This window comes from Choloepus didactylus, chromosome 20 (assembly GCF_015220235.1).
Source record: "Choloepus didactylus isolate mChoDid1 chromosome 20, mChoDid1.pri, whole genome shotgun sequence".
Classification (NCBI taxonomy): domain Eukaryota; kingdom Metazoa; phylum Chordata; class Mammalia; order Pilosa; family Megalonychidae; genus Choloepus; species Choloepus didactylus.
The window spans coordinates 34179968-34194757 of record NC_051326.1 but is presented as its reverse complement, the minus strand read 5'-3'; the positions used below and the strand labels follow the sequence as shown (position 1 = coordinate 34194757).

Here is a 14790-nt window from a genome sequence, read left to right as displayed (position 1 = left end):
GTTGGAGGTCTCACACTTCTTGATTTCAAAACTTACTACAAAGCCACAGTAATCAAAGCAGTGTGGTACTGTCATAGACATATGGAACAATGGAACAGAATTGAGAGTGCAGAAAGAACTCAGACATCTTTGACCAGCTGATTTTTGACAAGAGTGCCAAGTACATAAATTGGGGAAAGAACAGTCTCTTCAACAGAAGTGCTGTGAAAACTGAATAGCCACATGCAAAAAAAATGAAGTTAGACCCCTACCTCCCACCATATAAAAATTATCTCTAAATGGATCAAGAACTAACAACTAAAACCATAAAATTCCTAGAAGAAAAGATCCAAAATATCCATAAAAGATCCATTATCTCTAAATGGATCAAGAACTAACAACTAAAACCATAAAATTCCTAGAACAAAGTAGGAGAGAACCTCATAACCTTGGATTTTATCAACATTAAAACTTGTGTACATCAAAAGACTAACAAGAAAGTAAAAAGACAACCTACAGAATGGGAAAGAAGAATTGCTAACCATTTATCTGATAAGGGTTTCATATTTAGAATATATAAAGAACTGCTACAACTCAACAACAAAAAGACTAACTCAATTAAAATATGGGCTAAGATCTTGAGTAGACATTTCTCTAAAGAAGATATACAAATGGCCAAAACAGCAAGGGCAAAGATGTTCAACATCATTGATCATCATGGAAATGCAAATCAAAAGCACAATGAGATACCATTTCATACCTACTAGGATGGCTATTCTTAAAAAAAAAGATAGAGAGAAAAAAAAAAAAAAACAACCCGGAAAATAGTAAGTGTTGAAAGAGGACGCAGAGAAATAAGAACACTTACACATTGTTGGTGGCTATATAAAATGGTACAGCCCCTATGGAAAACAGTTTGGCAGATCTTCAGCAAGTTGAAAATAGAATTATTGTATGAACCGGCAATCCTACTTCTTGGCCTATACCCCAAAGAAATGAAAGCATGACTTGAACAGATATTTGTACACCAATGTTTATAGCAGCATTATCCACAATAGCCAAAAGGTGGAAGCAGCACAAGTGGCAATCAACAGATAAATGGATAAATAAAATGTGGTATGTACACAAAACAGAATATTCTGTTGTAAAAAGGATTGAAGTTTCGACGTATGCTACAACATGGATTGACATTAAAGACATTACGCTGAGTGAAATAAGCTAGTCATAAAAAGACAGCTATCGAATGATCTTGCTTATATGAAATGCCTAGAAGAAGTAAATTTTATAGAGACAAATGGTAGATTATAGGTTACCAGGTGCTAGGGTGGGTGGAGGAGAGGAGGGAGTTACTGCTTAATGTTTACAGAGTTTCTGCTTGAGATGATGAAAAATTTGGGGTAATGGATATTGGTGATAGTAGTATAAATACTGTGAATGTAATTAATACTTCTGAATTATACACTTGAAAGTGATTAAAATGGGAAATTCTGAGTTGTATACATGTTACTACAATAAAAAGTTAAAAAAAAAAACATGAGATACAACTTCATATTCACTAGGATTGCTATAAATAAAAGGACAGATAATCTCAAGTGCTGGCAAGAAACTGGAAGCCTTATACACTTCTGGAGGAAATGTAAAATGGTGCAGCTAATTTAGAAAACAGTCTTGGAGTTCCACAAAAGATAAAACATAGTGTTTCCATATGATCCAGTAATTCCATTCCTAAATACTCAAGAGAAATGAAAACATACATCGTCACAAAAACTTGTACACAAATAGCCAAAAAGTGGAAAGACCCCACATGTCCATCAACTAATGAATGGATAAATAAAACATGGAATATCCATGCAATGGTTTATTATTTAGCAACAAAAAGGAATTAAAGGAATGAAGTGCCAATACATGCTACAATGTAGATTGACCTAGAAAACACCATGCTAAGTTAAAGAAGTGAGTTACAAAGACCACATGTTGTATGACTCCATTTATATGAAATGTCCAGAAGAAGTAAATCTATAGTGATAGAAAGTAGATTAGTGGTTACCTAGGTATGGGGTGGGAGTGTGGGAAAGGCGAGTGACTGCTGACGGGCACAAGGGTTTTTGTTGTTTTTCCTGTTCTTAACCTTACTTTATTCACCCATCAAATCTTTTACTTCTTATTGTGGCAACATATATACAACATAAAATTTCCAATTTTAACTACTTTCAAGCATGCAATTTGTTGGCATTAACCACATTTACAATGTTGTGCTACCATCACCAGCATCCGTTATCAAAACTTTTTCATCACCCCAAACAGAAACTCTGCACTCATTAAGCATTGACACCCCCCATAACCTGTAATCTACTTTCTGTCTCCATGAATTTGCATATTCTAGTCATCCCATATAAGTGAAGTTATACAGTATCCGTCATTTTGTGTCTGGCTTAATTCATTCAACAAGATGTCTTCAAGGTTCATACATGTTGTACCACGTTTCAGGACTTCATTCCTTGTTATGGCTGAACAATATTACACCACATGTATATATCACATTTGTTTATCTATTTGTGACTGCTGATGGTCACTTGTGTTGTTTCTACGTTTTGGCCTCTGTGAATAACGCTGCTATGAACATTGGTGAACAACTATCTGTTTGAGTCCCTGCTTTCAATTCTTTTGAGTATACACCTAGAAGTGGTATTGCAGGGTCATAAGGCAAATCTAAAGTTCAACTTTTTGAGGAACTGCCAAACTGTTTCCTACAGAGGCTGCACCATTTTATCTTCCTACCAAGAATGTACGAGGCTAAGGATTTTTTGGGGGTGATAAAAATGTTCTAAAATTGATTGTGGCGATGGGTACACAAGTATGTGAATATACTAAGAATGAGTGAATTTTAAAACTTTAAATAGGTGGACTCAGGTTTCAAGTCTTCTGACTCTGAATGAAATGCTCTGTCCAGTATGCCATTCTACTGGTCAGATCAGATAACTGGAATAATGTAAAGTTGGCTCAATGTAAATATGCATTATGTGTCAGCTTAGAGGTTAAACCTGGTTTTGACATTCTATTTCATATTCTTAATGTATTGAGGAATCTCACTGTGAAAATTCAACTGTTTTTCACCTCTGGGTAATAAAACTGTGAAACACCATTTATGGGTAAAAGATTAAAAGGCTAATTATACTACAGGATCCACAATAAATACATTGAGCATTTCACAATTACAGTTGATTTTTATCATTTCAGATAAGAAAACTGAAGCAAAGGTCAAATCAAGTTAAAAAAGTACTGAATATCTACTATGGATTGGGTATTGGTGCTAGAGTCAGAAGATGAATAGCTTTTCTAAAACATAACAGGAGATCTAAAGTCAACAAATATTTCTCCTAAACTCTCATAAATTACTTAAGCTCTACTAAATTATAAGTAAAATAAATTGATATGCTAACTATAGCTTTACGAATTCTCAATGCTCACTTTTATTTCAATAATATAGCATTTATAATACACCAAAAATACTTTGAGAGATGGGACCTAGATCTGAAACTATTTGTTTGAAAGGAAAACTGTCTAAATCTATCCAAAGTTTACCTCTAAGTTTGGGAGATTCCTCACAGGAAAAGGAGAAACGTACCTTTCCATGACAGCCAGGCATTCCTTTCTCCAGGTAAATCGACTACCCCGTCTTAGTCGGAAGGTGCCAGATGTGGCAGAGACTGGAGGAGGCGTCTGTCTCCATTCCGGGTCTTCTATAGGAATTGGAGCAGGTCTCATACTTAGTGTAGCCCCTGAAATAAGCAAGAAATTTTTAGCAAGTATCTTGCAATTTATTAAAACCAATATGAAAAATTTATCATGAAATCATGCAGTATATCTGAGGTTTATCTTATAACTATTTTTAATCAAAATAAAAATTTAATCCAAATAAAATTTTTAGGCAAAACCTCTTCCTTAAAACACCCATCATTAATAAAATATTTTTAAACATTAGTTTTTCCAGTTTTTTATTTGTCTTTTATCTTTATGTCATTTTTCAAAACAAAGCACTAAATCTATCTCCTTACAGGAATGGGGACGTATGGTCTTTGGCCTAACGACAACCTAATCTCTGAGAAACCTCTCAAAAAATTCCTATATTTGAGTTTTAATGTTTTTGAACAATATATTATATATGTTCCAAACCTTTCAATACCATGCAGAGGACTTTTTGTTCTTGATAAAATGGAGCCCTTAAAGAATGTATACAGGCTTATTAAAATAAGCTTAATTGTTGTAAACTCTTTTACAAAAAATCAAATGCAGCATCAAAATAATATTTGATATGCTTTTAGTCTACTAACTAAATCAGGTCTCCAAGGTCTACTACCTGTTGATTGTATACTATTTTCTATTATCTCTTGAGTATAATAAAATTTCAAAATATATCCAGAATCAGACCAATATTTACTGCTACCACTTTAAAACAGGCAACTCTCAAATCTCACTATTATAACTTCCTGTGGTAGGTTCAAAAAATGGCTCTTCCCAATAAGTCATATCTCCTTGTAATCACGCCCTTGTGTAGTCCCCATTGCCCTTGCATCTTGTCTGGCTTTGTTTTTACACTGACAAAATAACATGAGAAAAGTAATGTGTGACTTTTGAGGACAGGTCATAAAAGCTATGCAGTTTCTGCATAGGTCTCCTGGAATGCTGGCTCTGGAGGAAGCCAGTTGACAAATATGAATTCTGACTAACCTGAGGCCACAATGTTGTAAAGAATTCCAAATAAACCATGGAGTGAAAGATGACCAGCCAGCCCCAGATGCTCCTGCCAACCCAGCCCAGGAACCTGACATTTGAGTAAAAAACCCATCTTGGACATTCCAGCCCCAGCAGATGCCATGTGGAGAACTGCAGAACCCAAATGACAGAGAAACAGGGCCCAGACATACAGTCCTAGTAGACCCATGTGGTAGCCCGTCTCCAAGGAGTCCCTAATGATCCCACATCCTGTATTCACAACCTTGTGTGTCTCTTCCCATATTGTACCGGATTACACACAGAGTGACCAATAGCATACAACAGAAGTGGATGGCATGTCACTTCTGGGATTAGACTATAAAAGACACTATGGCATCTGCCTTCATTGCTCTCTCTCTCAGACCACTCACTCAGAAAACCAGCTGTCATATTGTGAGGACACTCAGACAGCTTATGGCAAGGTGAGGAACTGAGGGCTACCAACATCCATATGAGTGAGCTTGAAGAGGATCGTCCAGCTCTATGACTGCAGCTCTGTGAGACTGAGCCAGAAACCTCCAGCTAAGCCACAGCTGGTTTCCTGAGTGATGAACGTGTTAAGTTGCTAAATTGTGGAGAAACCTGTTACAAAGATTAATACAAACCATCACAACTATTTGCAACTGTTTATTTTCTCCTATTCGCCAACACTAAGTATTGTATTATTCATTATTCATTTTTATATATTTGGCAGGCAAAACATCTTCCTTTTTCATAGGGATTTCACTATAAGAATGAACATCCTTTCCTGTTTATTGATCATTATATATCTTTTCTGTGGATTCATACCTTTTGTTCTTTTTTCTATTGGGTTATTCACCTTACTCTTATTGGTATGTAGAAACCACACCAATTGCTAATCATATAGATTGTAATTTTTTTCCAGTTTGTCATTTGTCTTTTATTGTTTTTTATGGCACACTTTGCAATCTTAATTTTTATGTAGTCATATCTGTCAATCTTTTATGATCTATACGGGTTTTGTATCACTCAGAATATTTTTATAGCTTTCATTTTTGTGTTTAAATTTTAATACATATGTAATTTCTTGATGTGTGTGATGTAAATATTTAATGTTTTCTCAAATGGAACACCAAGAGTATCACCATAAAAAACTTCAGAGATTCATGCCTTAAAACAGGGTAGGCAAAATACAGTCCACTGCCTATTTTTTGTAAATAAAGTTTTACTGGAATACAATCTTGCACATTCATTTACGTTTTGTCTATGGCTGCTTTTACACTATAACAGCAGAGCTGAGTAGTTGTGATAGACACCACATAATCCACAAAGTCTAAAATATTTACGGTGTGGTCCTTTATAGGAAAAGCTTGCTGACCTCTGGCTTAAAAACATTCTTAGAACTCTGAATAGAGAGTGAGATCTGGTGGGTTTGTACTGGTTAGTGTGAAGCGCCGATACATCCCAGAGTAATTTGGGCAGAGAATAAAAGTGCATTAGCAAAGCCCCCTTGAGGGATAGGGGAAAAATGTGGAAATATCAAACTTCCCCACCTGGGGAATTACTGATATTCTCACAAGCACTGAGGACTACCAATTTAGAAGGCTGAGCCCTCGATCTTGGGGCTTGCCCTTATGATGCTTGTTACTGCAAAAGAGAGGCTAAGCCTACTTACAATTATGCCTGAGAGTCACCCCCAGAGAACCTTTGCTGTTACTCAGATGTGGCCTCTCTTTCTAAGCCCACTGAGCAGGTAAACTCACTGCCCTCTCCCCTATGTGGGCCATGACTCCCAGGGGTGTAAATCTCCCTGGCAATGTGGGAGGATGAGCCTGGACCCAGCATCGTGGGATTGAGAAAGTCTTCTTGACCAAAAGGGGGAAGAGAAATGAAAATAAAGTTTCTTGGGTGAGAGAATTCAAATGGAGTTGAGAGATCATTTCTGGAGGTTATTCTTATGCATTATATATTTCTTCTTCATTTTTAGTATACTGGAATAGCCACAAGGAAATACCTGAAACTGTTGAACTGTAACCCAGTAGCTGCCTTCTTTTTTTTAATATGTGAAATTTAACATATATACAGGACAGTGATAATTTTCAAAGTACAATCCAAGAAGTTTAGAGAGCAAATTACAAAGAATATTATGGGTTACGGTTCCACCATTTCCTTCTAGCTATTCTAACACCCTAGCATCTAAATATATATACATATATATACTTTATATTTATATAAAGAATCAGTATTCGTAATCCTTTGTTAAATCCTATCCTGTCTGTCGCTACCCCCACCTTTCGTTTAATCACTTTCTTGATCTTCAGGGGTGTCTAAGTAGTGATTCTTTGAAGAATTGATTCTTGAAGACAATTGTATAATTGTATAGCTTACAGGGTGTGACTGTGTGATTCTGAAAAACCTTGTGGCTCACACTCCCTTTATCCAGTGGATGGCAGATGAGTAGAAAAATGGAGATAAAAATTAAATGAATAACAGGGATGTTTTGGGTGTTCTTTTCTCCTTTTTTAAAAAAATTTTGGAGTAATGAAAATGTTAAAAAATTGATTATGGTGATGAATGCACAACTATATGATGGTAATGTGATTGTGCACGTCATATGACTGTATGATATGTGAAGATATCTCAATAAAAGTCAATAAAAAATCAATTAAAAAAACATTCCTGACCTACTCACTATGAAACAAAACTTAAACCCCTCTTTTGATAGCTCAATAAAGAGGGTTCCATTCTGCCAAAATAATTTGGGAATTAGTTATGGGCCTATTCAAAGTTAACAAGTTCAGACAAATTTAGTAGGAATTAGGGGGCTATAGAGTTTCAAATCTTTGTTTTGGTACTTCTCTGAAAGCAAGCAGGGATTATAGTACCGAAGTAAAATCCTATAAATATTGTTCTACAGTTGGGATCAAAATAGAGCCAAGCTACTATCATGGATGATCAAAACAGAGGTGCAATGGACTGCGTAAGGCTAGATCCTCTCATTCAAGGCCTAGCTCTAGTAAAGGGATAAAGAGTTTCAAGGCTTGAGTCAGTGGAGGGAGGGGAATAAGTCAGTGAATTCCAACTAGAAGGCCACATCTACAAACATGGCATGCATTTGTAGGTAAGTAGGGTGATATATACGTACGAACAGAACAGAGAATACAGAAAATCTTAATTAAGGCAAGTGGTGGAAGGAAATAAGCCAATTGGTAATAACAGTCCTTCCTTGGTATTAAAGGTTATGGGTAATATTATTATGCTTTGCAATATTTTGTATTTTCCAGATTTTCTAAAAGAAGTAAAATTAGATGATATAAAATTGGACATGGAGGAAAAGAGAGAGAGGGAAGGAGGGAAGCAAAGAAGAGAGAAAAGTAAGCGGTGGCCTGGTCACTTTGAAAGAAATCAAGATACTATGCACAGAAGGTAGACACTCAATAATTTCAAACTTGTAAACATACTTAATTTAAAAATAATATCACTTTACTTTTAGAGATTTTTTTTTCTTGCTCCTTTTTCTTCTTCAATGTAGGAGTGGCTAAAAATAGCAAAAGAAGCACTCTGGAAATACTCCAACAAACACAGATTTGTTCTAGAAACTTTAATTCATCTTTCATTAAATAAAGGGGCTTTTGATGTCCATGCTTAATTTACTGCTTACTTCTTTTAAAAAATAGGCATTTTCTTGGTAATGAATTCATAAGAAACAAGACAAAATGTATCTGATTAGTTTCCATCAGCCTTTTTATTAATACACCTTGGCAAGCTTTGGGTTATACTGGAGAATTCTGATGATGGGCCTGTTTATCAGAGAACTACATTATATAAATATCTAATGGGTTATTAGTCAAAGTAATCTAAGTATCTACTCTTGCTTGGTCACTTAAAGAGACCAGAGTGAAGAGGTTGAAAAAGAGAATTTCAATCAAGGCATACAGAGAGAAATGCTTTGAGGCCCAGGAATAGAGGTATAGAATATACAAAAACATTGTTTTGTTTTCTAAATGCTTAAATTTAGAGTACGTTTTTACATTTTTTCTTATTTTGCATATATGTAAAATGATGATACTATTTACATTTCTTCTAAAAAGTTTTCTGTTCAGAAGAGAGAAAAATTTGTGAAATAAAAGAACGACCTACCAATGAAAATCACTGGCATCTCATTTTCTATTTAACTGCTCTCAATAGTAGCAGGTCTGGACTATATCAACCTAGGTTCCGGTTTTTTAAATCTTGAATGCTGTTAACAAAGCAGTTTTTGTAATTCTTTCCTCCCTTTAATTACACTCATATGTATTTTTTAATACATAATACAAATACATTGCACAAAATTTGGAAAGACACAAGTTCTATAAGCAACAGTCTCCCTCCTACTCCTCTACCCCCAGTCACTCAGTTCCCCTCCACAGAGCCATCTACCAGTTCCTAATACAGTCTTCTAGAGATGTTCTATGCATATATAAGCATTTGTATGTGTTATTCCCCCTATAAATTGGTAATATACTATAAAAACCATTTTGTACCTTATGTAATCTAGTTTATATAATTCATTTATAATTCACATAAAGCTGCCTTAAAATGAAAAGCTATACAGCTTCATACTATTCTGTTGTACAAATATACCTTAATTTATTTAACCAATTCTATTCTTATGGACATTTAATCAGGTCTCTACTGGATTTTAATTATTTCTGCAATGAATACTGCAAAGAAGATTCTGATGTACTATAAGCAACTAGTGGTTAGAAAGTGGGTAAGCCATTCTTAAATGCCAATGTAATTTTGGTCTATCTTTTCCAAACATAGTAGCAGACCCAAACTGTCCATGGAATAAGAACAAACAATATCATTCTTGAACTAAAAATCAAGATTTTTTTCGAAGTCAACAAAATGAAAGTACGTTTTATATAGAACAAACTTTATGCCATATTAGCTCTTATAATAAAGGGAGAAATGCAAGGAAACAGTTAAAAAAATTAAATTTCAGGTTTACGAAAAACCATGCAGAAAATACAGAGTTTTCATACCGCCTCTCCATTATTAACAACTTGCATTAGCTTGGTACACTTGTTACAAGTGATGAAAGATTATTATGATTGTACTATTAAGTATAGTACATGATTTACATTAGGGTTCCATGTTTGTGTCATATGGTCCTACTTTTGAAGAAAATTCTACTCTAATAACATATATACAATATAAAACTTTCCCTTTTAACCACTTTCAGATATATAATCCAATGCTATTAATTACATTCACAATGTTGTCCTACCATCACCACCAACCATTACAAAAACTTTTCCATTACCTCAAATAGAAACTGTACTATTTAAGCATTAACTCCCCATTTCCTATCCCCACCTTGGACCCTGCTAACACATACTCTAGTTTCTTACCCTATGTATTTGCATATTCTAATATTTCATATTAGTGTGGTCATAACAGTTTTTGTCCCTTTGTGCTGGCTTATTTCATTCAACATGTCTTCAAGGTTCACCCATGTTGTTGCATGTATCAAAACTTCATTCTTTTTTATGACTGAATAATATTCCATCGTAAGTCTATGCCACATTTTCTTTGTCCATTCCAATTATTCTTGATGCAACAGAAATAATCAACTGACAATTATGGACTTTCCCTCTTATCTTCAGCTATCTTTATATTATGTCCTACATAAAACTCGACTCTAGGAACTCAAAACTATTTTCAAATAAAACATAGGAAGTCTTTTTAAAATAGGACAATTAGTAATGCAAATTCATTGAAAAGCAAATGTATATATTAGGGGAACTTATTCTTGCTATTTTTTGTTACTTCTCTAAATATAATTTTTTTCTTAGGGAATAACTTCTTAAAAAAAGGCAATATCTCCCTAAAGAAAGTAGTTCCTATTTAACAGCTGGATGGAGGCTGTTAGTCTTTTACCATTTTTCCTGTTCTGATGGCCTAGTTCCATCTTTCTCAATCTTACTAATGATGGGTAAACCAAGCTCTGGTTCCAAGATAGACTCAAGTGGGAAATAAGATTAAAAACTAAAATAAAAATGACAACAATGTTTTTTTTCAGCTTTGGAAGAACACCACTACCCCAGTGCTAAAAACTAGATTCCCACAGTATTCTGCAGTCATCAGTGCTGGTCCCCAGCAGCAGTAAAGATACTGGGCCTGAGAGTTGTTACCTTAGTCTTTCCTCTTATTTCTAGTGAATTAATTTTCCTGGTATCCTAGTCTCTGCCTGGGACTGGAGTGCAGCCTGTTGAGACCCTAGTGTGGAAATTTAGCCTCACCAACCATGATTAGATTATGTGCAGGCAACTAGTTCAAATCCAAGAGACAAAAATCTTTCTCCTTATGGAGCTCATGGCTGCCTCCTATATGAAGGCTAATTTGCCTAACATAGTTAAGTAGTGCCTGCTCTCCAAATTCTTCATTATTCTGCCCTGCATATGTTGGAACAAGCAGATTATCTCCCTGGAGGCTCTCTGGTAGCCAACTGTTTATCTTGAATGCGACCAAACTTAAGAAACCCCCGGGCATAGTTCCTTGTTACCTGACTGAAACCTTGCTATCAGCCTAGGCTGTTCTTTTAAGCAGATCAAGTACCAGGTTTTTGTCTCTCTCCATCTGATTTGCTCTGTAGTGAATCATGGGAGAAATGATGTCTTTGGGGAAAACTGCTTAGAGCTGAATTTGAAGTGTTGCTTTAACTATGATGTTTCTTCAAACTGTGCTGTCTCAAACAGCAGCCATTAGCCATATTTGGTTTTTGGGCACTTGAAATGTGGCCGATCTGAAATGAAACGCGGGTTTTAATTGACAACAGACATCAGATTTCCAACATTCTGTACAAAACAGAGAAAAGCATCTCAAAAATGTTTAAAATACTGATTAAATGTTGAAGTGATAATACATATTTGTTAAAATATTAAAATTAATTTCAGAATTTTTTTCTACTTTTGAAAATGTGAGTACTAGAAAATTTTAATTAAATAAGTTGTTTGCATTATATTTCAATAGGACTGTGCCACCTTAGAGTATTTAACTAATAAAAGCACAATGGAGTCATTATTTTACGAGGTTTGCTTGTGTATCTAGATATCATCAGAAAAATAGCTAAAAAATGGAAGCTCCTCTTTGCAGAAAACTGCAAGCATTTAATAAATATTGAAGGAATGATACATTTAGAAAATCACCATTTTGCAATTCCCATTGGAATAACTGACACAGGTAAGGATCATCAATGAATACAAAGATCATTGGTGAAAGCTTGTTGGGTAAGAGGATACTCAACAAGTGTGAAAGTATAGTCTATAGCTTATTTACAAACTGTGAAGATCTGATATTACCACGTTAACAAAATGATCAAACTTAGCATACGATAGTGCTACAGCCTGACATTATGTTCTTCATGATATGTGATAATATAAGGTAAACAATACCTACAAAATATATTTTTCCCAATATTTTGTTATGAAAAATTTCAAAAATGCAGCAAGTTGAAAGAATGTGACAGTGAAAAATAAGTACTCTCCTACCACCTAACATTTTGCTATACTTAATCTATCATGTATCTATTCATCAAGCCATTTTATTTTTTGATGTATTTAAAAGTAAATTACAGTCATTGGTACAGGCCCCCCTGTGCTGGTTTGAATGTTATGTGCCCCAAAAAAGACTATGTTTTTTTAATTCATTCTTGTAGGGGCAGAGTTAATTGTGTGTGGGAACTTTTGGTTAGGCTATTCCAATTGAGATGGACCTAGCCCATTCAAGGTAGGTCTTAATCCTTCAGTGGAGTCCTTTATCAGAGGATAAAAGGTAGGGACATTTTGGAGAAGGCTTAGAAATGCCAAGCAACATTTGGAGACAGCCATTGAAACAAGAACCATGAGAGAAGGACCGGCAGACATTGCCATGTGCCTTCCCCTATGACAGAGAAACCCTGGATGCCAGCAGCCTTTCCTCAGAGAAGTTATCATCCTCTTGTTGATACCTTAATTTGGACATTTGCATGGCCTCAGAATTGTAACTTGTAACTTAATAAATGCCATTGTTAAAAGCCAACCCATTTCTGGTATACTGCATTCTGGGGCAGCTTTAGCAAACTGAAACACTCTTCTAAATAACCCACAAAAAATTCTTGCCTAACTTTCAGTTTAAAGGAAATACAGGGGATAGAGGAATAAGTTAACTGACATTAAAGAGAAATAGTCATGTAAATCCAGAATGTGAAATACTCTGTAAGACATTTGTTGATCAGATGCTTAAAAAAGTTTTGTCATGAAAAAAAAGTTTGAGTGACTATTCTAGATTTAAGAGTCTAAACAGACAATGACAAATTATAATCTGTCAATCTACAAAAGACATTCTTGTAGAGAAATGTGAATATGAACTGGATATTATGGAATCGTTAATTTTCATAGGTGTGATTATGGGACCACAGTTATGTAGGAGAGATTATCTTACTCTTAGGAGATGAATGCTGAAGTATACAGGGGTAAAGTACTAGGGTGTTTATAACTTATTTTCAAATGGCACAGCAAAACAAAAACAAAAATACACAACTAAACATATTTTTAAATTAATCCATTTAATTATTTCATAGAGAAACTAAATATAACAAAATGTTAACAATCATATCTAAGAAAAGGGTAAACAGGCGCTCATTGTACTAGTCTTTTAACTTTTTTGTACATTTGAAAAACCTCAAAATAAAAAGTTGGGGTGTGGGGTAGACTAAAAAACATTTCACTGCAGAGAAGTTGATAAAGTCTGCTCTGTTTTGTCCTGCCTGGATCTTTCAGATTGAAAACATGATCTTTGAAAAAAATTCTTATCACAACAAAAAAGTTTCTATAAACATTCTTTTATTTCCACCTCAGAGGTAATGTTATTATCACATGAAAGTATGCAAAATGCACTATTCCAACTGAGACTTTAGTCTGTAAGCAAAGGCTTTAATGCTGTAGCATTACAGAGGAGAGTTCTATCATAAGTTTAAATTTGAGAGCAGGTTCACTACCACCAGACTGTGTAATGCATAGTTTTAGACAGGCAGTCACTTACTTAAGATTTTATTTTATAAATCACTTTTTAAAAGTATCTTGCAATAGATCTTGCCTATTCCTGGCAACTTCAGACCCAAATGTTTTTGTGATCTTTTTCCTTAAGATTTCATTTTTGCTTTCCAATCTACTATTGCTCTTGAAGTCATAGTGGCATCATGGTACCCTAACAACCAAGGATGCATTACATGGAAATAAAAAGAAAACCATTTGAAGAGATCACTGGATATGGTGCAGACTGAATTAAATAAAAACATTAAATTTATATTACTAATTAAACAAGATTTACAAAAAAGAATTGATATGGAATATGTGTGGACCTATAGTTGATGAAAAGGAAATCAGTCATTGACAAGCTGTCTCTTTCAAACTATGGTTAGAATATCATATAACCTAGAAGCAAAGAGGCACTTTGGAGGAAGGAATGAAAATGACTAGATAATCTTAGACACCAAACTAAAAGTCATTACAATTAAGAATAACTGTAATAACTATAATTATTACAGTTATGAGTACTATGGTGTTTGGAGCTGTATGTACCCCCGAAAAAGATGTTCTTAAACTTAATCCATTCCTGTGACTGTGAACCCATTGTAAGTGGAACCTTCTGATGAGATTACTTCAGTTATAATGTGTGCCCCAATTGAATCACGATGAGTCTTAATCTTATTACTGGAGTCCTTTATAAGCAAAATGAAATTCAGACAGAGAGAAAAAAGATGCAGGAAGCAAGAAGCTGAAGGTCAAGGAAACCTGGAATAGAGGCCAGGAAAGGCTGCCAGGTGCACTGTCATGTGACAGTGAGGCCCAGGACTAACGATCACAAGCAGCCAGCCCCAGAGTGCCATAGTCTTTGGGCAGAAGGCACGGCCTTGATGATGCTTTGATTTGGACTTTTCTTCTAGCCTCAAAACAGTAAGCTAATAAATTCCCATTAATTAGGCCAATCCATTGCATGGTATTTCCTTGAGGAGCCAAGGAAATTCAAACAAGTATTCTCTTGCATAAAGCA

The 14790-nt window shown here is 34.9% G+C and overlaps 1 protein-coding gene across 7 annotated transcripts in view; it reads right to left on the bottom strand.

The window, feature by feature from the left end:
* The window catches only part of HMBOX1 (homeobox containing 1), a 262433-nt gene that overhangs the window by 70918 nt on the left and 176725 nt on the right, over positions 1-14790 (bottom strand). For all 7 annotated transcript variants that reach the window (XM_037813411.1, XM_037813405.1, XM_037813406.1 and 4 more), the window contains exon 8: positions 3605-3758. In XM_037813411.1, the coding sequence (XP_037669339.1) occupies positions 3605-3758 (154 nt within the window). The remainder of the gene's footprint in view (positions 1-3604; positions 3759-14790) is intronic.